The sequence below is a fragment of the Oncorhynchus kisutch genome, unplaced genomic scaffold (genome assembly GCF_002021735.2).
Source record: "Oncorhynchus kisutch isolate 150728-3 unplaced genomic scaffold, Okis_V2 scaffold3051, whole genome shotgun sequence".
Taxonomy (NCBI): domain Eukaryota; kingdom Metazoa; phylum Chordata; class Actinopteri; order Salmoniformes; family Salmonidae; genus Oncorhynchus; species Oncorhynchus kisutch.
Genome location: NW_022264996.1, coordinates 467,978 through 493,864, shown reverse-complemented (window position 1 = coordinate 493,864; position 25,887 = coordinate 467,978). Strand labels below are relative to the sequence as shown.

General features: G+C 46.0%; 1 protein-coding gene across 5 annotated transcripts in view; it reads left to right on the top strand.

The window, feature by feature from the left end:
- The window catches only part of LOC116371246 (rab-3A-interacting protein-like), a 62,359-nt gene that overhangs the window by 23,503 nt on the left and 12,969 nt on the right, over positions 1–25,887 (top strand). For 3 of the 5 annotated variants that reach the window (XM_031820114.1, XM_031820116.1, XM_031820113.1), the window contains exons 2-8: positions 4,499–4,598; positions 5,254–5,532; positions 7,040–7,232; positions 16,874–16,969; positions 18,355–18,432; positions 20,337–20,540; positions 23,272–23,400. In XM_031820114.1, the coding sequence (XP_031675974.1) occupies positions 5,285–5,532; positions 7,040–7,232; positions 16,874–16,969; positions 18,355–18,432; positions 20,337–20,540; positions 23,272–23,400 (948 nt within the window). In that variant the 5' untranslated portion in view covers positions 4,499–4,598; positions 5,254–5,284. The remainder of the gene's footprint in view (positions 1–4,498; positions 4,599–5,253; positions 5,533–7,039; positions 7,233–16,873; positions 16,970–18,354; positions 18,433–20,336; positions 20,541–23,271; positions 23,401–25,887) is intronic. The other 2 variants (XM_031820118.1, XM_031820115.1) reach the window with 2 other exon arrangements.

Genomic DNA, 25,887 nt, shown 5'->3' with positions numbered 1-25,887 from the left:
AACCCCTCTCTGTAGACTGTGATCTAGTTGAACCCCTCTCTGTAGACTGTGATCTAGTTGAACCCCTCTCTGTAGACTGTGATCTAGTTGAACCCCTCTCTGTAGACTGTGATCTAGTTGAACCCCTCTCTGTAGACTGTGATCTAGTTGAACCCCTCTCTGTAGACTGTGATCTAGTTGAACCCCTCTCTGTAGACTGTGATCTAGTTGAACCCCTCTCTGTAGACCGTGATCTAGTTGAACCCCTCTCTGTAGACTGTGATCTAGTTGAACCCCTCTCTGTAGACTGTGATCTAGTTGAACCCCTCTCTGTAGACTGTGATCTAGTTGAACCCCTCTCTGTAGACAGGACTGTGATCTAGTTGAACCCCTCTCTGTAGACTGTGATCTAGTTGAACCCCTCTCTGTAGACTGTGATCTAGTTGAACCCCTCTCTGTAGACTGTGATCTAGTTGAACCCCTCTCTGTAGACTGTGATCTAGTTGAACCCCTCTCTGTAGACTGTGATCTAGTTGAACCCCTCTCTGTAGATGGGACTAATAGTTGATGAGTAATGACCTGCCTACTGTCTGAATGCTGCTATTCTTGTCCTGTTGTATCTGTAAACCCTGTTGAGAACCCATCACAACACACCTTCTTAGAAACACACAGACAAAGAGAGAGACACACACACAAACACTACAGTAGCTCGTCTCAGAGCGGTCGTTACTCTCCTCTGTTTACAGCACCATGCTCACTGGGTAGGAAATTAGAATGACAACCTGTCACTGTTTCCATAGTAGCCGTCCCGACAGACAGGTGATGCAGCCTATGAGCTGCTCCCATTACCGGGCTCTCCCGTCTTTCCAGCCAATAGATTTATTTTATATCCAACCTTCAGTGGACTGGCCTGGTTGTAACAACACCTCATAACAGAGTTAGCTTAACCTTTGTATGGGTGTGTCTGTCGTGTGTTTGGCCAGTGGAGTTCAGAAGGGAGGATCTCACTCACCTCTATTTCACCGGCTGTTTAGGATCTGCAATATGCAGCTGTTGCCAGAGCGCATTTTTCACTGACTGTCCACTGGTTTCAAAAACATGCAGCTTAAACGTATTGAATTCAACTATTATTGGGTTCAAATACACATTTAGATTTGTGAACAGCCGTCCACAACAACCATAATCTGTAAAGCACAAATAGCTAAATGAGAGAGCAGCAGTGTGATTCACATCAATACTCCATGTAGATATCAGTAATAAGTCATATCTGTATCGCCGTAGACGACTCCACTGATGTCATCCTTTATCTCCAAGCGTTTATTCAAGTTGGATAATCTTTGGATGCCGACAGCAGTCGCCCCATTGGAAGACACAGCTTGGACTGTAGCCTACAAACGCCTATTCCTGCTCTTTTCCCACAATCCATCAAACACATTTGGTGTTTTACAATTTTATTTAACCTTTATTTAACTTGGCAAGTCAGTTAAGAACAAATTCTTATTTACAATGACGGCCTAGGATCAGTGGGTTAACTGCCTTGTTCAGGGGCAGAACAACAGATTTGTACCTTGTCAGCTCAGGGATTCGATCCAGCAACCTTTCGGTTACTAGTCCAACGCTCTAACCACTTTGCTACCTGCTGCCCCAGTGGTGTTTCATCATAGTGGTCTCTGATTGGTGGTCATCATTTGGTGTGTCATCATAGTGGTCTCTGATTGGTGGTCATCATTTGGTGTGTCATCATAGTGGTCTCTGATTGGTGGTCATCATTTGGTGTGTCATCATAGTGGTTCTGATTGGTGGTCATCATTTGGTGTGTCATCATAGTGGTTCTGATTGGTGGTCATCATTTGGTGTGTCATCATAGTGGTCTCTGATTGGTGGTCATCATTGGGTGTGTCATCATAGTGGTCTCTGATTGGTGGTCATCATTGGGTGTGTCATCATAGTGGTCTCTGATTGGTGGTCATTGGGTGTGTCATCATAGTGGTCTCTGATTGGTGGTCATCATTGGGTGTGTCATCATAGTGGTCTCTGATTGGTGGTCATTTGGTGTGTCATCATAGTGGTCTCTGATTGGTGGTCATCATTGGGTGTGTCATCATAGTGGTCTCTGATTGGTGGTCATTTGGTGTGTCATCATAGTGGTCTCTGATTGGTGGTCATCATTTGGTGTGTCATCATAGTGGTCTCTGATTGGTGGTCATCATTTGGTGTGTCATCATAGTGGTCTCTGATTGGTGGTCATCATTGGGTGTGTCGTCATAGTGGTCTCTGATTGGTGGTCATCATTTGGTGTGTCATCATAGTGGTCTCTGTTTGGTGGTCATCATTGGGTGTGTCATCATAATGGTCTCTGATTGGTGGTCATCATTGGGTGTGTCATCATAGTGGTCTCTGTTTGGTGGTCAGACCCTCAGGTGGAACAAACTTAAACTTCTTTTTTCAACGCTGATTTGATTGTCATTGAAAACAAAGATGTCATCAATATTTTATTTCAGCAAACAAAATCCTTTCTGAATTTAAAAGTAATCTTCGAAGTAATCATCTAGTTTTTTTAAAAAGTATCTAATCCATATTACAGTTAGTTTTTTGTAATCAGTTACATGTAATCCAATTTCTGCTCATACCTTTTTTTAGTAATATCTTCAACAGTGTTAACCCTTTACGCTCCTGGGAATTGGCCTATATGGATAGGGCTACATTGAAATGTTTCTTACAGAAGAACTATGAAAAGCATAACCACGGTAACCATTAACAGGGAACAGTTGGGAGACAATGGTAACAGTATTAGACTGAAGGTGAAGACACAATTCACCTGACGCAACACTGAATCCAAACATTACAGTGTTGATGTGGATTTCAAATTTACTGGACATTTTGCTGCGTTTGTTGATAACAAAATCTGAAAATATTATTGGAATATGTGGGGTGGGTGCAACACAAGACAAAAAAATGACAAGGGTTTGAGTGTCCAAGTGGCATTCAGGTCTGTGTGGCACGCTGAACTTTCTTCACAATAAACAAACATCATTCTGCGCAGAACAACCCAGGGTGTGACCCCATGTCACCTGGTATCTGCACATCAAACAGACTCATTCTGTTCACAACAACCCAGGGTGTGACCCCATGTCACATGGTAACTGTTCATCAGACTCATTCTGTTCACAACAACCCAGGGTGTGACCCCATGTCACCTGGTAACTGCACATCAAACAGACTCATTCTGTTCACAACAACCCAGGGTATGACCCCATGTCACCTGGTAACTGCACATCAAACAGACTCATTCTGTTCACAACAACCCAGGGTGTGACCCCATGTCACCTGGTAACTGTTCATCAACCAGACTCATTCTGTTCACAACAACCCAGGGTGTGACCCCATGTCACCTGGTAACTGCACATTATACATAGTGATGATAAACGTTGACACTGTACATGACATGAGTTGTCTGACATAGAAATGTGAAATGTACGTTTGGACTCACAGGTGTTTGTCTTCCTTGTGTGACATCAGAGGTATTAATTATAATCCTCAACATCTCATCTTTCAAAATACTTAATTTACAGCATTTCCCTCGTTCGGACAACAAATCATCTGTAAAACTTGTTGTGGCGTGTGGTGCTCTAGTTCAGAACGTCTGTCAGTCAAAAGCCAGAGGTCTGACGTCATGTATATAGCATGTTACTGTACAGGTAGTGTTTTCCAATTTAGGTGCTAATTACTGTCCAAATCTGTCATCTTAAACCTGTCTACGGGTACAAGTGTAAAGGGTTACACCTAATTAACCCTGGCAACATGTTCCCCCAACAAGCTGTTCCCCCAACAAGCTGTTCCCCCAACAAGCTGTTCCCCCAACAAGCTGTTCCCCCAACAAGCTGTTCCCCCAACAAGCTGTTCCCCCAACAAGCTGTTCCCCCAACATGTTCCCCCAAGCTGCTGCTCCTCCAACAAGCTGTTCCCCCAAGCTGCTGCTCCTCCAACAAGCTGTTCCCCCAAGCTGCTGCTCCTCCAACAAGCTGTTCCCCCAAGCTGCTGCTCCTCCAACAAGCTGTTCCCCCAACATGTTCCCCCAACAAGCTGTTCCCCCAACATGTTCCCCCAACAAGCTGTTCCCCCAACATGTTCCCCCAACAAGCTGTTCCCCCAACAACATGTTCCCCCAACAACATGTTCCCCCAACAAGCTGTTCCCCCAACATGTTCCCCCAACATGTTCCCCCAACATGTTCCCCCAACATGTTCCCCCAACATGTTCCCCCAACAAGCTGTTCCCCCAACAAGCTGTTCCCCCAACATGTTCCCCCAACATGTTCCCCCAACATGTTCCCCCAACATGTTCCCCCAACAAGCTGTTCCCCCAACAAGCTGTTCCCCCAACAAGCTGTTCCCCCAACAAGCTGTTCCCCCAACAAGCTGTTCCCCCAAGCTGTTCCCCCAACATGTTCCCCCAACAAGCTGTTCCCCCAAGCTGTTCCCCAACAGTAACTCTCATCTCTTCCTGTCTTCTCTTGCAGCAGTAAGTCAGTGTTGGAGGTCTGTCCTGACTGAAGAGGAGACCCACTACACACACAATCACATCATCAGCTTTTAAATACACACACATTCATCGTAATGGTAGGTTCATACCTGTTGGTTTCAATTCAGCTGAATGAATGAATGACTGAATGAAACAGCTTCTGGAATTAAACAGTTTGGTGGAACCAGTCTTAGTTGTGCAGGCTAGCTAAACCTACATTTCCTGCCAGAGAAACTGGCCTGTTCCTGTCTGGAACATTCCCCTGAATGACCTGTTTCCTCTCAGAGAGACTGGCCTGTTACTGTCTGTAACATTCCCCTGAATGACCGGTTTCCTGTCTGAGAGACTGGCCTGTTTCTGTCTGGAACATTCCCCTGAATGACCTATATCCTCTCAGAGAGACTGGCCTGTTCCTGTCTGGAACATTCCCCTGAATGACCTGTTTCCTCTCAGTCCTCACTGACTGGAGCAGTGGCCTGGCGGTCTGCTCTCTCTGCTGGGGCTGAAGAGGGAGACAGTGTTTAATCAGCTACTCCATAGTCCACACCTCGGATCACACACTGATACTGTTGCTGCTGTGGGTAGTCTGCTTGAAATAGCAGAATTAGATCTGTGTGAATGTAGTCTAGAATGGAGGTCTCTGTTTGACCCCAAACAGTCATTATTTTGACTTTCGTTTGAATCATGTTCTTTTCTCCCCTCTCTCCCCTCTCTCCCCTCTCTCCTCTCCTCTCTCCTCTCTCCTCTCCTCAGGGAGGTGTATGATGACTGAAGCTGCAGGGCTATGGCCAGCGAACCCCTCGAAGGCTTCCATGAGGTCAACTTGGCGTCACCCACCACCCCTGACCTCCACGGATTGACCTCCGACACCAGACCCCAATGTCACAGCGCCCCTTCCAGCGCCCTGTACCGTACACCCTCCCTCAGCTCCAGCCCCTGCCCCCCCAACGCCCTGCGAGCCGACCAGCTGCCCACCCAGCCCATCTACTCTGCCCCTAGGCTACTGGGCAGCACAGAACCCCACAATGGAAGGTCAGGAAGAAACCCTCCTGGAGAAACAGCCTTACAGTACCTGGCCCATGACAACCACAATGTAAAGAGAGATGTTACCTGGCCCATGACAACCACAATGTGAAGAGATAGTACCTGGCCCATGACAACCACAATGTAAAGAGATATAGTACCTGGCCCATGACAACCACAATGTAAAGAAATATAGTACCTGGCCCATGACAACCACAATGTGAAGAGATAGTACCTGGCCCATGACAACCACAATGTAAAGAGATATAGTACCTGGCCCATGACAACCACAATGTAAAGAAATATAGTACCTGGCCCATGACAACCACAATGTAAAGAAATATAGTACCTGGCCCATGACAACCACAATGTAAAGAGATATAGTACCTGGCCCATGACAACCACAATGTAAAGAGATATAGTACCTGGCCCATGACAACCACAATGTAAAGAGATATAGTACCTGGCCCATGACAACTACAATGTAAAGAGAGATGTTACCTGGCCCATGACAACCATATTGTAAAGATAGTACCTGGCCCATGACAACCACAATGTAAAGAGATATAGTACCTGGCCCATGACAACCACAATGTAAAGAGATGTTACCTGGCCCATGACAACCACAATGTAAAGAGAGATGTTACCTGGCCCATGACAACCACAATGTAAAGAGAGATAGTACCTGGCCCATGACAACCACAATGTAAAGAGATATGTTACCTGGCCCATGACAACCACAATGTAAAGAGATATGTTACCTGGCCCATGACAACCACAATGTAAAGAGAGATGGTACCTGGCCCATGACAACCACAATGTAAAGAGAGATGGTACCTGGCCCATGACAACCACAATGTAAAGAGAGATAGTACCTGGCCCATGACAACCACAATGTAAAGAGAGATGGTACCTGGCCCATGACAACCACAATGTAAAGAGATATATTACCTGGCCCATGACAACCACAATGTAAAGAGATATATGTTACCTGGCCCATGACAACCACAATGTAAAGAGATATGTTACCTGGCCCATGACAACCACAATGTAAAGCGAGATGGTACCTGGCCCATGACAACCACAATGTAAAGAGATATATTACCTGGCCCATGACAACCACAATGTAAAGCGATACTAGAGAGAGATCTTGAAGATGGAACACAAATCCTAGCAGGTGAAACTGTTTTAAATGATGGCATGATTTCTGCTAGGATCTCTTTACGCAGTGCAGTCGGTATTAACCAGACAATGTGTTCAATACAAGTCCAGGGTTCCACTAAGCAGTGTTCATTGACACTTAAAACGTACTATTGATGACTAGCCCACTGGGATGCTAATTCATACATTAAAACATGCTTACTAGGCTTAATGTCCAACCAGGTAATGATAGCTGGATCATTATCACCACTAATCATACAGTCAATAGTGCTGATCAGTGATGACTGATTGATCCCTGTAGTAATCAGCCAACCCTCCTATATGCTTACATTAGTGTACCCATGATTCCTTGCAGCGTTCCGGGGTTGGAACCCCCCGTCCGGTCAGAGGCGGAGTCAGCAGAAGGGGTGTTCCTGTCTGGAGAGGAAGGGGAGGAGTCTCTGAGTCTGACCAATGACAGCCTGTCCCGCCTCCGCAGCCCTTCAGTCATGGAGATCAGAGAGAAAGCCAATGAGCGACTGAAGGAGGAGCTAGCCAAGGCACAGAGGGTAAGAGACCACACACACACTGCCCATGTCATGTGTATGTTCCCTCTGGTTGTGTGTCTACTAGTTGAATGGTCTCACATCAGTTGATAACAGAGTGAAATCCATGCAGAAGGAATGTGTGGTTCTCCTCTCCTCATCAAAGCAGCCATTTTGAAATCAACGGCAGGGAACCAACATGTTATCTCCTGTGTTCTCTGAAATTACCCCACAAGCCTCTTGACAATGTTTATTTTAAACCCAGCGCTCCTGAATGCTGCTTTCTCCAGCCAACTCTGATGAGTGAGAACTATCACTGCCTCGTAACCAGAGTTTGAATGGGCGTGTTGGAACGGAAGGGGTTGGGCCTGAGCAGGCAAGGTGATTGGTTGACCAGTGATACTACAGGAACAGTGCTTTGTTCAGTCCATTTTACCATGTTATGATCAGCCTCCTCTTTCAGCCTCTTCGTTCAAATCAAATGTTATTGGTCACATACACATATTTAGCAGATGTTATTGGTCACATACACATGGTTAGCAGATGTTAATGGTCACATACACATGGTTAGCAGATGTTATTGGTCACATACACATGGTTAGCAGATGTTATTGGTCACATACACATGGTTAGCAGATGTTATTGGTCACATACACATGGTTGGCAGATGTTATTGGTCACATATACATGGTTAGCAGATGTTATTGTAGGTGTAGCTACATGCTTATGCTTCTAGATCTGACAGTGCAGCAGTATCTAACAGTTCAAATGCCCTGGGAGGTGCAGACAAAGGATCCGCTTTGGGAAAGTCATATTCCTGGTTGTGCTGGCAAGTTGACGTCTCTCTGATATTCAATAGCTGTTCCCGACTGTATGTAACAACACTTAAGGTTTTCTGGGCTAACAATGTAAGAAATAATACTTTAGAAAATGTTTAAATACTACGCAGTTTCCTAAGGACTAGAAGCGACGCTGCCATCTCAATAGGCGCCATCTTCCTATTCCGCCTCTTCTTTCTGCCTCTTCATTCAGCCTCTTCATTCTGCCTCTTCATTCTGCCTCTTCATTCTGCCTCTTCATTCAGCCTCTTCATTCTGCCTCTTCATTCTGCCTCTTCATTCTGCCTCTTCATTCTGCCTCTTCATTCTGCCTCTTCATTCTGCCTCTTCATTCTGCCTCTTCATTCTGCCTCTTCATTCTGCCTCTTCATTCTGCCTCTTCATTCTGCCTCTTCATTCTGCCTCTTCATTCTGCCTCTTCATTCTGCCTCTTCATTCTGCCTCTTCATTCTGCCTCTATCAGAGCAGCATATTAGAACCACAAACAGGAGTTTGTTCACGTGTCATTTATTGCTTCAAACGTTGTTGTTTTTACCTCTGTTTCTTCTGAACATTCTAACTCTCCCCCTCTACACTGGTGTGCCAGACAGAGTCAAGGTGTCATCTCACTACCTTATTTAGAGATCTCTGGAATGAAATGGTGTGAGAGAGACGCAGCTGCCAGTTGCACCCACATTCTGTCTGTCTCAGTCCTGCTGCTCAGAGCAGGGATGTGGGAGAGAGAAAGAAAGATTGTAAGACGGAAGGAGAGCGAGAGAACGAAAGACAGAAAATCATGAGTGAAAGAGAGAGGGGTTTGAGAGAGAGACTTGTGGTACTGAATCACCAGCTAGCTACTGTACTAGGTGGTGCTGAATCACCAGCTAGCTACTGTACTAGAAGGTGGTGCTGAATCACCAGCTAGCTACTGTACTAGAAGGTGGTGCTGAATCACCAGCTAGCTACTGTACTAGAAGGTGGTGCTGAATCACCAGCTAGCTACTGTACTAGAAGGTGGTGCTGAATCACCAGCTAGCTACTGTACTAGAAGGTGGTGCTGAATCACCAGCTAGCTACTGTCCTAGAAGGTGGTGCTGAATCACCAGCTAGCTACTGTCCTAGAAGGTGGTGCTGAATCACCAGCTAGCTACTGTCCTAGAAGGTGGTGCTGAATTACCAGCTAGCTACTGTACTAGAAAAAGGTGGTACTGAATCACCAGCTAGCTACTGTACTAGGTGGTGCTGAATCACCAGCTAGCTACTGTACTAGAAGGTGGTGCTGAATCACCAGCTAGCTACTGTACTAGAAGGTGGTGCTGAATCACCAGCTAGCTACTGTACTAGAAGGTGGTGCTGAATCACCAGCTAGCTACTGTACTAGAAGGTGGTGCTGAATCACCAGCTAGCTACTGTACTAGAAGGTGGTGCTGAATCACCAGCTAGCTACTGTACTAGAAGGTGGTGCTGAATCACCAGCTAGCTACTGTACTAGAAGGTGGTGCTGAATCACCAGCTAGCTACTGTACTAGAAGGTGGTGCTGAATCACCAGCTAGCTACTGTACTAGGTGGTGCTGAATCACCAGCTAGCTACTGTACTAGAGGAAACCCCAGTATCCCCTGGAGGCTCCTTCAGTTCCATTAGCATCAGGGAAGTCCTGGATTATAACTACAGCCATTAGACTGGACCTCATTCAATATCACAGATGCTCCAAATCAGACCACTCCAATGAGGTGCAGGGTCATGCTACTAGGGTGGCCCGGGGGAGGTTAGATTGAACCAATCAGTCATTCTCAGGTGTTCTTATTGACCACTGCTGACCTTATGGTGACCCCTCATGGATTTGGAATCACAGTTCTTGATGATCCCTCTGCCATTTCCCCTCAGAGAAAGCTGTGTGTCTTCCTCCCTGTATTACCCCTTCTGGCTGCTCCTCGCTGCACCAGGACTGACTGCTGTCCTGTTGCCAGTGTCTCTTCCAGTAAGGAGAGGGAAACGTTGTGCAAACACCCAGTTCCTCCTTCCCAATACAGACTGTGGGTCTGTACAGCCTTAACAGGTGACCAGCCTACCCCAGACAGACAGGTCAATCACTGATTCCCCCAGACAGACAGGTCAATCACTGATTCCCCCAGACAGACAGGTCAATCGCTGATTCCCCCAGACAGTCTACGCAGCTCAGACAAGTTGTCCGCTCCAGAACCAGCAGGGTCAGCCCCTTTTCTTCCTCTCCTTCCATCTCATCCCACCCCTACCTTCTTCCCCCTTTCCTGCCGTTCCCTGCCCATTCTCCCTCCACTTCCTGCGTTGATCATTACTACTATCTACCTCCCTCCACTTCCTGCGGTGATCACTACTACTATCTACCTCCCTCCACTTCCTGTGTTGATCACTACTACTATCTACCTCCCTCCACTTCCTGTGTTGATCACTACTACTATCTACCTCCCTCCACTTCCTGCGTTGATCACTACTACTATCTACCTACCTCCACTTCCTGTGTTGATCACTACTACTATCTACCTCCCTCCACTTCCTGCGTTGATCACTACTACTATCTACCTCCCTCCACTTCCTGCGTTGATCATTACTACTATCTACCTCCCTCCACTTCCTGTGTTGATCACTACTACTATCTACCTCCCTCCACTTCCTGTGTTGATCACTACTACTATCTACCTCCCTCCACTTCCTGTGTTGATCATTACTACTATCTACCTCCCTCCACTTCCCGTGTTGATCACTACTACTATCTACCTCCCTCCACTTCCTGTGTTGATCATTACTACTATCTACCTCCCTCCACTTCCTGCGTTGATCATTACTACTATCTACCTCCCTCCACTTCCTGTGTTGATCACTACTACTATCTACCTCCCTCCACTTCCTGTGTTGATCACTACTACTATCTACCTCCCTCCACTTCCTGTGTTGATCATTACTACTATCTACCTCCCTCCACTTCCCGTGTCGATCACTACTACTATCTACCTCCCTCCACTTCCTGTGTTGATCACTACTACTATCTACCTCCCTCCACTTCCTGCGTTGATCACTACTACTATCTACCTCCCTCCACTTCCTGCGTTGATCACTACTACTATCTACCTCCCTCCACTTCCTGCGTTGATCACTACTACTATCTACCTCCCTCCACTTCCTGCGTTGATCACTACTACTATCTACCTCCCTCCACTTCCTGCGTTGATCACTACTACTATCTACCGCCCTCCACTTCCTGCGTTGATCACTACTACTATCTACCTCCCTCCACTTCCTGCGTTGATCACTACTACTATCTACCTCCCTCCACTTCCTGCGTTGATCACTACTACTATCTACCTCCCTCCACTTCCTGCGTTGATCACTACTCTCACCCTTCTGCATCTGTCGGCATGGCGATGACCTTGTGTTCGATGAGCGAAAGGGAACCCTGTCCGGGCGCGTGTGTGTGTGCGCACGCTGTAAGCCAGCTCCCAACTAGCTCTCTACTAATCTGAGCCATTGAATAATAAATAAAAAGGCCCAGCCAGCCAAGGGAGTTGGTGTTTATCCTTCCAGATGCTTATTGTTGTTTACCACGGTCTAGAATACCACTAGTGTCTGTCCTGTTTACCACGGTGTAGAATACCACTAGTGTCTGTCCTGTTTACCACGGTCTAGAATACCACTAGTGTCTGTCCTGTTTACCACGGTCTAGAATACCACTAGTGTCTGTCCTGTTTACCATGGTCTAGAATACCACTAGTGTCTGTCCTGTTTACCACGGTCTAGAATACCACTAGTGTCTGTCCTATTTACCAGGGTCTAGAATACCACTAGTGTCTGTCCTGTTTACCAGGGTCTAGAATACCACTAGTGTCTGTCCTGTTTACCACGGTCTAGAATACCACTAGTGTCTGTCCTGTTTACCACGGTCTAGAATACCACTAGTGTCTGTCCTGTTTACCACGGTCTAGAATACCACTAGTGTCTGTCCTGTTTACCACGGTCTAGAATACCACTAGTGTCTGTCCTGTTTACCACGGTCCAGAATACCACTAGTGTCTGTCCTGTTGTTTACCACGGTCTAGAATACCACTAGTGTCTGTCCTGTTGTTTACCACGGTCTAGAATACCACTAGTGTCTGTCCTGTTGTTTACCACGGTCTAGAATACCACTAGTGTCTGTCCTGTTGTTTACCACGGTCTAGAATACCACTAGTGTCTGTCCTGTTGTATTTGGTCAGGCCCTGGAAAGTTATTTAACTACTGGGTTTGTTAACAAAACAATGTGTGAAGAGGTGTCACCTTGCCAGAGGAGAGGACTAGTAATCCCTGTGTGTGTGTGTGTGGTTGTAGCTCTTCACATATAATTACTGGGTGAACAACCGTTACTGCATCAGCATGTGTGTGGTGTTGGTGGGGGTTAGTGGGTGTAGCCTCACTATAAAGTTATATTTACTAAGAAGCAGCAGGTCAAATGGACACAGGATGTTTCTGTTGTATTATATGACATGGACAACACCCAGCTTATACAGCCTACAGGGGATGTCCATGTTCCTTCCAGGAAGTAGTATAGAACAATAAGGGCCACACACTGTTAACTTCTCTAGGGTAGGGGGCAGCATTGGGGATTTTGGATGAAAAGCGTGCCCAAATTAAACTGCCTGCTTCTCAGCCAATAAAGCTAGAATATGCATATAATAGTATATTTGGATAGAAAACACACTGAAGTTTCTAAAACTGTTTGAATGATGTCTGTGAGTATAACAGAACTCCAATGGCAGGCAAAAACCTGAGAAAAAATCCAACCAGGAAGTGGGAAATCTGAGATTTGTAGTTTTTCAACTCATTGCCTATTGATGATACAGTGGGATGTTGGTCATGTTGCACTTCCTAAGGATTCCACTAGATGTCAACAGTCTTTAGAACCTTGTTTGAGGCTTCTACTGTGAAGTGGGGGAGAATGAGAGGGGAATGAGTCAGAGGTCTGCCAGAGAGCCACGAGCTCAGCCTCGCGCGTTCACGTGAGAGTTAGCTCTGTTCCATTCCATTTCCACAGACAAAGGAATTCTCCGGTTGGAACATTATTGAAGATTTTTGTTAAAAACATCCTAAAGATTGATTCTATACATCGTTTGACATGTTTCTACGGACTGTAACGGAACTTTTTGACTTTTCGTCTGCTCCTAGTGATCGCACGTCGTGAGTTTGGATTGTGTACTGAATGCGCTAACAAAAAGGAGGTATTTGGACATAAATGATGGACGTTATCGAACTAAACAAACAAATTTATTGTGGAACTGGGATTCCTGGGAGTGCATTCTGATGAAGATCATCAAAGGTAACTGAATATTTATAATGCTATTTCTGACTTCTGTTGACGACACAACATGGCGGATATCTGTTTGGGTTGTTTTGGTCTCTGAGCACTGTACTCAGATTATTGCATGGTGTGCTTTTTCCGTAAAGTTTTTTTGAAATCTGACACAGCGGTTGCATTAAGGAGAAGTGGATCTAAAATTCCATGCACAACAGTTGTATCTTTTATCAATGTTTATTATGAGTATTTCTGTAAATTGATGTGGCTCTCTGCAAAATCACCGGATGTTTTGGAAATACTGAACATAACGCGCCAATGTAAACTCAGATTTTTGAATATAAATATGAACTTTACCGACCGAACAAAACATACATGTATTGTGTAACATGAAGTCCTATGAGTGTCATCTGATGAAGATCATCAAAGGTTAGTGATTCATTTAATCTATTTCTGCTTTTTGTGACTCCTCTCTTTGGCTGGAAAAATGGCTGTGTTTTTCTGACCTAACATAATCGTTTGGTGTGTATTCGCCGTAAAGCCTTTTTGAAATCGGACACTGTGGCTGGATTTACAACAAGTGTATCTTTAAAACGGTGGAAAATACAAGTATGTTTGAGGAATTTTAATTATGGGATTTCTTTTGTTTTGAATTTGGCTCCCTGCAGTTTCACTGGCTGTTGACGAGGTGGGACGCTACTGTCCCACGTACCCTAGAGAGGTTAAAGATCCCTTCCAGGAACCAGTATAGGACAATAAGGGCCACACACTGTTAAAGATCCCTTCCAGGAACTAGTATAGAACAATAAGGGCCACACACTGTTAAATATCTCTTCCAGGAATTAGTATAAAACAATAAGGGCCACACACTGTTAAAGATCCCTTCCAGGAACTAGTATAGGACAATGAGGGCCACACACTGTTAAATATCTCTTCCAGGAACTAGTATAGGACAATAAGGGCCACACACGGTTAAAGATCCCTTCCAGGAACTAGTATAGGACAATGAGGGCCATACACTGTTAAATATCTCTTCCAGGAACTAGTATAGAACAATAAGGGCCACACACTGTTAAATATCCCTTCCAGGAACTAGTATAGGACAATAAGGGCCACACACTGTTAAATATCCCTTCCAGGAACTAGTATAGGACAATAAGGGCCACACACTGTTAAATATCCCTTCCAGGAACTAGTATAGAACAATAAGGGCCTGACACTGTTAAAGATCCCTTCCAGGAACTAGTATAGGACAATGAGGGCCATACACTGTTAAATATCTCTTCCAGGAACTAGTATAGGACAATAAGGGCCACACACTGTTAAATATCTCTTCCAGGAACTAGTATAGGACAATAAGGGCCACACACTGTTAAAAATCCCTTCCAGGAACTAGTATAGGACAATAAGGGCCACACACTGTTAAATATCCCTTCCAGGAACTAGTATAGGACAATAAGGGCCACACACTGTTAAATATCCCTTCCAGGAACTAGTATAGGACAATAAGGGCCACACACTGTTAAATATCCCTTCCAGGAACTAGTATAGGACAATAAGGGCCACACACTGTTAAATATCCCTTCCAGGAACTAGTATAGGACAATAAGGGCCACACACTGTTAAATATCCCTTCCAGGAACTAGTATAGGACAATAAGGGCCACACACTGTTAAAGATCCCTTCCAGGAACTAGTATAGGACAATAAGGGCCACACACTGTTAAAGATCCCTTCCAGGAACTAGTATAGGACAATGAGGGCCACACACTGTTAAATATCTCTTCCAGGAACTAGTATAGGACAATAAGGGCCACACACGGTTAAAGATCCCTTCCAGGAACTAGTATAGGACAATGAGGGCCACACACTGTTAAATATCTCTTCCAGGAACTAGTATAGGACAATAAGGGCCACACACGGTTAAAGATCCCTTCCAGGAACTAGTATAGGACAATAAGGGCCACACACGGTTAAAGATCCCTTCCAGGAACTAGTATAGGACAATGAGGGCCATACACTGTTAAATATCTCTTCCAGGAACTAGTATAGAACAATAAGGGCCACACACTGTTAAATATCCCTTCCAGGAACTAGTATAGGACAATAAGGGCCACACACTGTTAAATATCCCTTCCAGGAACTAGTATAGGACAATAAGGGCCACACACTGTTAAATATCCCTTCCAGGAACTAGTATAGAACAATAAGGGCCTGACACTGTTAAAGATCCCTTCCAGGAACTAGTATAGGACAATGAGGGCCATACACTGTTAAATATCTCTTCCAGGAACTAGTATAGGACAATAAGGGCCACACACTGTTAAATATCTCTTCCAGGAACTAGTATAGGACAATAAGGGCCACACACTGTTAAAAATCCCTTCCAGGAACTAGTATAGGACAATAAGGGCCACACACTGTTAAATATCCCTTCCAGGAACTAGTATAGAACAATAAGGGCCACACACTGTTAAATATCCCTTCCAGGAACTAGTATAGGACAATAAGGGCCACACACTGTTAAATATCCCTTCCAGGAACTAGTATAGAACAATAAGGGCCACACACTGTTAAATATCTCTTCCAGGAACTAGTATAGAACAATAAGGGCCACACACTGTTAAATATCCCTTCCAGGAACTAGTATAGGACAATAAGGGCCACACACTGTTAAATATCCCTTCCAGGAACTAGTATAGGACAATAAGGGCCACACACGGTTAAAGATCCCTTCCAGGAACTAAGTATTTTATTGCTCTGAAATACATTTACTGTACAGGGTAATATATTATTAGGGTAATATAAACGTTTTGATTCCAGCTATCGAAACTCGGCCTGCTGTCAACTGAACTGTGTGTGTTTCCAGGACATGCCTGTGTTTATTTATTTATTTATTTACCTTTATTTAACCAGGTAGGCAAGTTGAGAACAAGTTCTCATTTACAATTGCGACCTGGCCAAGATAAAGCAAAGCAGTTCGACAGATAAAACGACACAGAGTTACACATGGAGTAAAAACAAACATACAGTCAATAATGCAGTATAAACAAGTCTATATACAATGTGAGCAAATGAGGTGAGAAGGGAGGTAAAGGCAAAAAAGGCCATGATGGCAAAGTAAATACAATATAGCAAGTAAAATACTGGAATGGTAATTTTGCAATGGAAGAATGTGCAAAGTAGAAATAAAAAAATAATGGGGTGCAAAGGAGCAAAATAAATAAATTTATTAAAATTAAATACAGTTGGGAAAGAGGTAGTTGTTTGGGCTAAATTATAGGTGGGCTATGTACAGGTGCAGTAATCTGTGAGCTGCTCTGACAGTTGGTGCCTGTGTTAAGAAGTCTACACACACAACATTCACACACACCAAGTCACGGTTCCATTTCACATTCTGGATTTGTTTTTTTTGTTTTTTACATCTTATTTCTGCTGCTAAAATAAACCATTTGATTTTCCTTTGTCATTATTATCACCTGGTCATTTATATTTACGTTCATCACGTTTTGTGTTTGTCTGTTTTTATTTGCTTTCATTTCTTAAGGATGTTAAGTTGAAAGACGAGGAGTGTGAAAGGCTTTCTAAAGTCAGGGACCAACTGGGCCAGGAACTGGAGGAGCTCACTGCTAGCCTGTTTGAGGTTGGTCCGACCGGCTAATTCATCCCCCCCAGAAACACTGAGACGGCCCTCCTTGTGATCAGTGTTTTGGCTTCGCTCCTCCCTTCTCTTACGTAGCTAGATTAACAGTTTCCATCCTCTCTCTCGGTCTCCTTTGTCTCTCCCCCCTTCTCTTACGTAGCTAGATTAACAGTTTCCATCCTCTCTCTTGGTCTCCTTTGTCTCTCCCCCCTTCTCTTACGTAGCTAGATTAACAGTTTCCATCCTCTCTCTCTCTCTCTCTCTCTCTCTCTCGGTCTCCTTTGTCTCTCCCCCCTTCTCTTACGTAGCTAGATTAACAGTTTCCATCCTCTCTCTCTCTCTCTCTCTCTCTCTCGGTCTCCTTTGTCGCTCCTCCCTTCTCTTACGTAGCTAGATTAACAGTTTCCATCCTCTCTCTCTCTCTCTCTCTCTCTCTCGGTCTCCTTTGTCTCTCCCCCCTTCTCTTACGTAGCTAGATTAACAGTTTCCATCCTCTCTCTCTCTCTCTCTCTCTCTCTCGGTCTCCTTTGTCTCTCCCCCCTTCTCTTACGTAGCTAGATTAACAGTTTCCATCCTCTCTCTCTCTCTTGGTCTCCTTTGTCGCTCCTCCCTTCTCTTACGTAGCTAGATTAACAGTTTCCATCCTCTCTCTCTCTCTCTCTCTCTCTCTCGGTCTCCTTTGTCGCTCCTCCCTTCTCTTACGTAGCTAGATTAACAGTTTCCATCCTCTCTCTCTCTCTCTCTTGGTCTCCTTTGTCGCTCCTCCCTTCTCTTACGTAGCTAGATTAACAGTTTCCATCCTCTCTCTCTCTCTCTCTCTCTCGGTCTCCTTTGTCGCTCCTCCCTTCTCTTACGTAGCTAGATTAACAGTTTCCATCCTCTCTCTCTCTCTCTCTTGGTCTCCTTTGTCGCTCCTCCCTTCTCTTACGTAGCTAGATTAACAGTTTCCATCCTCTCTCTCGGTCTCCTTTGTCTCTCCCCCTTCTCTTACGTAGCTAGATTAACAGTTTCCATCCTCTCTCTTGGTCTCCTTTGTCTCTCCCCCTTCTCTTACGTAGCTAGATTAACAGTTTCCATCCTCTCTCTCTTTCTCGGTCTCCTTTGTCTCTCCCCCTTCTCTTACGTAGCTAGATTAACAGTTTCCATCCTCTCTCTCTTTCTCGGTCTCCTTTGTCTCTCCTCTCTCCTGTTTTCAAAGCTCTTGTTAGTTTGTAAAGATACTAACCTGCTTTTCTCTGGGTGTTTGGTGCCAGCTGTGACTCTGACTCAGGTTGTCTTGACTTGTTTTGTTGCTGGGTTCTCTGTTGTGTCAGGAGTCGGTAGGGGTTAGAGGTCAGGGCGATGAGTGATGCATTGTGGGTCTAACGTCTCGTGCCTTCTTACAGGAAGCTCACAAGATGGTGCGTGAGGCCAACATCAAACAGTCGACGGCTGAGAAGCAGCTGAAGGAAGCTCTGAACAAGGTGAGGACTGACCCATTCACAACCATGTTCAATACTACTATTACATACTACTACATGACTGTTACCCTCATGGAAATGGAGTGGCTGACCCAGTCTGATAGTCTTCTAGTGACAATTCTGCAGGTGTGTGTGTCTGGGATGGAGTGCTGGCTGATTTATGTGCTGCCTCTTCACTAAAGGTGTCAGTCACACCACTACAGCCTCCCGGCTGGCTGGTAATGGGAGCCACAGGGACTGACTGGTTTAATAGCAGGTTGTATCAGTCACACCACTACAGCCTCCCGGCTGGCTGGTAATGGGAGCCACAGGGACTGACTGGTTTAATAGCAGGTTGTATCAGTCACACCACTACAGCCTCCCGGCTGGCTGGTAATGGGAGCCACAGGGACTGACTGGTTTAATAGCAGGTTGTATCAGTCACACCACTACAGCCTCCCGGCTGGCTGGTAATGGGAGCCACAGGGACTGACTGGTTTAATAGCAGGTTGTATCAGTCACACCACTACAGCCTCCCGGCTGGCTGGTAATGGGAACCACAGGGACTGACTGGTTTAATAGCAGGTTGTATCAGTCACACCACTACAGCCTCCCGGCTGGCTGGTAATGGGAACCACAGGGACTGACTGGTTTAATAGCAGGTTGTATCAGTCACACCACTACAGCCTCCCGGCTGGCTGGTAATGGGGACCACAGGGACTGACTGGTTTAATAGCAGGTTGTATCAGTCACACCACTACAGCCTCCCGGCTGGCTGGTAATGGGGACCACAGGGACTGACTGGTTTAATAGCAGGTTGTATCAGTCACATCACTACAGCCTCCCGGCTGGCTGGTAATGGGAACCACAGGGACTGACTGACTGTAGTGCACCATGTCTGACTGCTTTAATAGCAGGTTGTATCAGTCACACCACTACAGCCTCCCGGCTGGCTGGTAATGGGAACCACAGGGACTGACTGACTGTAGTGCACCATGTCTGACTGCTTTAATAGCAGGGTGTATAATTTCTGTGAGTGATAGCAGTAACAGTCCTGTAGATCATTTCCTATCAGTCTGATGGTAACAGTCCTGTAGATCATATATCAGTCTGACGGTAACAGTCCTGTAGATCATATCCTATCAGTCTGACAGTAACAGTCCTGTAGATCATATCCTATCAGTCTGATGGTAACAGTCCTGTAGATCATATATCAGTCTGACAGTAACAGTCCTGTAGATCATATCCTATCAGTCTGACAGTAACAGTCCTGTAGATCATATATCAGTCTGACAGTAACAGTCCTGTAGATCATATCCTATCAGTCTGAGAGTAACAGTCCTGTAGATCATATCCTATCAGTCTGACAGTAACAGTCCTGTAGATCATATCCTATCAGTCTGACAGTAACAGTCCTGTAGATCATATCCTATCAGTCTGACAGTAACAGTCCTGTAGATCATATCCTATCAGTCTGACAGTAACAGTCCTGTAGATCATATCCTATCAGTCTGACAGTAACAGTCCTGTAGATCATATCCTATCAGTCTGACAGTAACAGTCCTGTAGATCATATCCTATCAGTCTGACAGTAACAGTCCTGTAGATCATATCCTATCAGTCTGACAGTAACAGTCCTGTAGATCATATCCTATCAGTCTGACAGTAACAGTCCTGTAGATCATATCCTATCAGTCTGAGAGTAACAGTCCTGTAGATCATATCCTATCAGTCTGACAGTAACAGTCCTGTAGATCATATCCTATCAGTCTGACAGTAACAGTCCTGTAGATCATATATCAGTCTGACAGAAGATAGACCTGTTCCTCACCTCTCTCTGTCAGAACGGTGTGAGACGAGACAGTAGATAGACCTGTATCTATATGGGTTCTATATGTGTGATGTTCCACCCCTCTCTCTCCCCCCAGATTGATGTGCTCCAGGCGGAGGTGTCGGCCCTGAAGACCTTGGTCCTGTCCACGTCCCCCACCTCCCCCTGTCACGACCTTCCTGGGGGCTCCAAGGCTCCCTTCAAGAAGGGTCACGGCCGCAACAAGAGTACCAGCAGCGCCATGCTGGGCAGCGGGCAGGAACTGAGCGGCACACAGCCCATCGTACGAGACTGCAGAGAGGTAACACACACACACACACACAGGAACTGAGCACCACACAGCCCATCGTACGAGACTGCAGAGAGGTAACACACACAGGCACACACACACACAGGCACACACACACACACACACACACACACACACACACACACACACACACACACACACACACATGGACGTAACACACACAGACATGCAGTCAGATGTAATCACCCTCTGGACTCCTTCAGTTACCGCCTGCTCTTGTCTTCCTGAACTATTTCACTACTGGCTTTTTCAGTTTCCCTGCAAATGGCTCCACATGTCAGCCAGGGCTTCTGCCCTGCTCTGCACATGTCAGCCAGGGCTTCTGCTCTGCTCTGCACATGTCAGCCAGGGCTTCTGCTCTGCTCTCCACATGTCAGCCAGGGCTTCTCCTGCTCTGCTCTGCACATGTCAGCCAGGGCTTCTGCTCTGCTCTCCACATGTCAGCCAGGGCTTCTGCTCTGCTCTCCACATGTCAGCCAGGGCTTCTGCTCTGCTCTCCACATGTCAGCCAGGGCTTCTGCTCTGCTCTCCACATGTCAGCCAGGGCTTCTTCTGCTCTGCTCTCCACATGTCAGCCAGGGCTTCTTCTGCTCTGCTCTCCACATGTCAGCCAGGGCTTCTTCTGCTCTGCTCTCCACATGTTAGCCAGGGCTTCTTCTGCTCTGCTCTCCACATGTCAGCCAGGGCTTCTGCTCTGCTCTCCACATGTCAGCCAGGGCTTCTCCTGCTCTGCTCTCCACATGTCAGCCAGGGCTTCTCCGGCTCTGCTCTCCACATGTCAGCCAGGGCTTCTGCTCTGCTCTCCACATGTCAGCCAGGGCTTCTCCTGCTCTGCTCTCCACATGTCAGCCAGGGCTTCTGCTCTGCTCTCCACATGTCAGCCAGGGCTTCTCCTGCTCTGCTCTCCACATGTCAGCCAGGGCTAACATAGTGTAACAGTAAGTTTGAGACCGACACAATGTCATGAAACCATTTTTCTACTGTTGGAGCGTTTTAGTCCTGGTTTCTCTGGCCAGCTGCCCTGTCGGTCCCTGTTACTGTTGACACCAGATTTCAGCCACACCTGTAAATTGAAGAAGCTCATAGACATGTTGTTTTTTGGTGGAGGGAGACCCTCTCTCTGTCTCTTTCTCTCCCTCCCCTGTCTCTCCCCTGCTCCCTCCCTGTTTCTCTCTCATACGGTAATGTCTTTGGGTCAGTGAAACCTTACCCAGAGATAAATCACTGATCCATCAGCCCTCTCCTTTACCTCTCACTCCTCATCTTCTCTCTGCTGCTGAGGGCTAGGGTTATTATTCTACATATTTCCTCCTTCCTCTCTCTCTTTCTCTCTCTCTCTCTCCTCTAGCTCTCTCTCTCTCCCTCCTCTAGCTCTCTCTCTCTCCCTCCTCTAGCTCTCTCTCTCTCCCTCCTCTAGCTCTCTCTCTTTTGCTGTCTCTCTTTTGCTGTCTCTCTCTTTTGCTCTCTCTCTCTCTTTTGCTCTCTCTCTCTCTTTTGCTCTCTCTCTCTCTTTTGCTCTCTCTCTCTCTTTTGCTCTCTCTCTCTCTTTTGCTCTCTCTCTCTTTTGCTCGCTCTCTCTCTTTTGCTCTCTCTCTCTTTTGCTCGCTCTCTCTCTTTTGCTCTCTCTTTTGCTCTCTCTTTTGCTCTCTCTTTTGCTCGCTCTCTCTCTTTTGCTCTCTCTTTTGCTCTCTCTTTTGCTCTCTCTTTTGCTCTCTCTCTCTCTTTTGCTCGCTCTATTTTGCTCTCTCTCTCTTTTGCTCTCTCTCCCTCCCTCTCTCTCCTCTAGGTCTCTCTCTTGCTCTCTCCACCCTTCCCCCTCCCTGTTTGCAGTGACCCTCATGAAGCTGGACTATCAGTAGGTATGAATAGGAGTGAAACAGATCTGTGAGCACTGTAATACAGCAGAATGAATCGTCCATAACTATCTTCCTGGAGGCTGAAGAGGGGATCTGGTCTGGATCTGGTCTGTTGGTGTGTGGAAGTTATGTTTTGTTGTTGAGGTATGTGTGTGACACTAAAGTGTCTACTTTGCTCCTCCTTCTCTTCCTCCACCCCCTACTCTTCCTCCACCCCCTACTCTTCCTGCTCCTCCTCTTCCTCCACCCCCTACTCTTCCTCCACCCCCTACTCACTCCTGCTCCTCCTCTTCCTCCACCCCCTACTCTTCCTCCACCCCCTACTCTCTCCTGCTCCTCCTCTTCCTCCACCCCCTACTCTTCCTCCACCCCCTACTCTCTCCTGCTCCTCCTCTTCCTCCACCCCCTACTCTTCCTCCACCCCCTACTCTTCCTCCACCCCCTCCTCTTCCTCCACCCCCTACTCTTCCTCCACCCCCTCCTCTTCCTCCACCCCCTACTCTTCCTCCACCCCCTACTCTTCCTGCTCCTCCTCTTCCTCCACCCCCTACTCTTCCTCCACCCCCTACTCTCTCCTGCTCCTCCTCTTCCTCCACCCCCTACTCTTCCTCCACCCCCTACTCTCTCCTGCTCCTCTTCCTCCACCCCCTACTCTTCCTACTCCTCCTCTTCCTCCACCCCCTACTCTTCCTCCACCCCCTACTCTTCCTGCTCCTCCTCTTCCTCCACCCCCTCCTCCTCTTCCTCTTCCTGCTCCTCCTCTTCCTCTTCCTCCACCACCTACTCTTCCTCCACCCCCTACTACTCTTCCTCCACCCCCTACTCCTCTTCCTCCACCCCCTCCTCTTCCTCCACCCCCTCTTCAGCTGGACAGTCTCCTGTTTAGTGAGTTTAAGTTGTGGAAGGAGGAGCCCAGTCTGGAGAGGAACAGCTCCTTCCTGGAGAGAGTCTACAGAGAGGACATCTACCCCTGTCTCACCTTCTCCAAGAGTGAGGTACACACACACACACACACACACACACACACACACACACACACACCCCTCAGAGAGGACATCTACCCCTGTCTCACCTTCTCCAAGAGTGAGGTACACACCACACACACATAACCTGTGTATTCCATCAGGGAGCAGTATAATGTCTGGAGCTGTTATAACCTGTGTATTTCATCAGGGAGCAGTATAATGTTTGGAGCTGTTATAACCTGTGTATTCCATCAGGGAGCAGTATAATGTCTGGAGCTGTTATAACCTGTGTATTCCATCAGGGAGCAGTATAATGCCTGGAGCTGTTATAACCTGTGTATTCCATCAGGGAGCAGTATAATGTCTGGAGCTGTTATAACCTGTGTATTCCATCAGGGAGCAGTATAATGCCTGGAGCTGTTATAACCTGTGTATTCCATCAGGGAGCAGTATAATGTCTGGAGCTGTTATAACCCAGTCTGTGTATTCCATCAGGGAGCAATATAATGTCTGGAGCTGTTATAACCTGTGTATTCCATCAGGGAGCAGTATAATGTCTGGAGATGTTATAACCTGTGTATTCCATCAGGGAGCAGTATAATGTCTGGAGCTGTTATAACCTGTGTATTCCATCAGGGAGCAGTATAATGTCTGGAGCTGTTATAACCCAGTCTGTGTATTCCATCAGGGAGCAGTATAATGTCTGGATCTGTTATAACCTGTGTATTCCATCAGGGAGCAGTATAATGTCTGGATCTGTTATAACCTGTGTATTCCATCAGGGAGCAGTATAATGTCTGGAGCTGTTATAACCCAGTCTGTGTATTCCATCAGGGAGCAGTATAATGTCTGGAGCTGTTATAACCCAGTATGTGTATTCCATCAGGGAGCAGTATAATGTCTGGAGCTGTTATAACCCAGTATGTGTATTCCATCAGGGAGCAGTATAATGTCTGGAGCTGTTATAACCTGTGTATTCCATCAGGGAGCAGTATAATGTCTGGAGCTGTTATAACCTGTGTATTCCATCAGGGAGCAGTATAATGTCTGGAGCTGTTATAACCTGTGTATTCCATCAGGGAGCAGTATAATGTCTGGAGCTGTTATAACCTGTGTATTCCATCAGGGAGCAGTATAATGTCTGGAGCTGTTATAACCTGTGTATTCCATCAGGGAGCAGTATAATGTCTGGAGCTGTTATAACCCAGTCTGTGTATTCCATCAGGGAGCAATATAATGTCTGGAGCTGTTATAACCTGTGTATTCCATCAGGGAGCAGTGTAATGTCTGTAGCTGTTATAACCTGTGTATTCCATCAGGGAGCAGTATAATGTCTGGAGCTGTTATAACCTGTGTATTCCATCAGGGAGCCAGTATAATGTCTGGAGCTGTTATAACCTGTGTATTCCATCAGGGAGCCAGTATAATGTCTGGAGCTGTTATAACCCAGTCTGTGTATTCCATCAGGGAGCAGTATAATGTCTGGAGCTGTTATAACCTGTGTATTCCATCAGGGAGCAGTATAATGTCTGGAGCTGTTATAACCTGTGTATTCCATCAGGGAGCAGTGTAATGTCTGGAGCTGTTATAACCTGTGTATTCCATCAGGGAGCAGTATAATGTCTGGAGCTGTTATAACCTGTGTATTCCACCAGGGAGCAGTATAATGTCTGTAGCTGTTATAACCCAGTCTGTGTATTCCACCAGGGAGCAGTATAATGTCTGGAGCTGTTATAACCTGTGTATTCCATCAGGGAGCAGTATAATGTCTGGAGCTGTTATAACCTGTGTATTCCATCAGGGAGCAGTATAATGTCTGGAGCTGTTATAACCCAGTCTGCTATTAGACGATGGTGTCCTCTATCAGAAGAACTAACAGCTGCCTCTCGTGTTGTCATTAGTGTTCTGTACTAGTGTTGTCGTTAGTATTCTGTACTAGTGTTGTCGTTAGTGTTCTGTACTAGTGTTGTCATTAGTATTCTGTACTAGTGTTGTCATTAGTTTTCTGTACTAGTGTTCTCATTAGTGGTCTGTACTAGTGGTCTGTACTAGTGTTCTCATTAGTGGTCTGTACTAGTGTTGTCATTAGTGGTCTGTACTAGTGTTCTCATTAGTGGTCTGTACTAGTGTTGTCATTAGTGGTCTGTACTAGTGTTGTCATTAGTGGTCTGTACTAGTGTTGTCATTAGTGGTCTGTACTAGTGTTCTCATTAGTGGTATGTACTAGTGTTGTCATTAGTGGTCTGTACTAGTGTTCTGTACTAGTGTTGTCATTAGTGGTCTGTACTAGTGGTCTGTACTAGTGTTCTCATTAGTGGTCTGTACTAGTGTTCTCATTAGTGTTCTCATTAGTGGTCTGTACTAGTGTTCTCATTAGTGGTCTGTACTAGTGTTGTCATTAGTGGTCTGTACTAGTGTTCTCATTAGTGGTCTGTACTAGTGTTCTCATTAGTGTTCTCATTAGTGGTCTGTACTAGTGTTCTCATTAGTGTTCTCATTAGTGGTCTGTACTAGTGT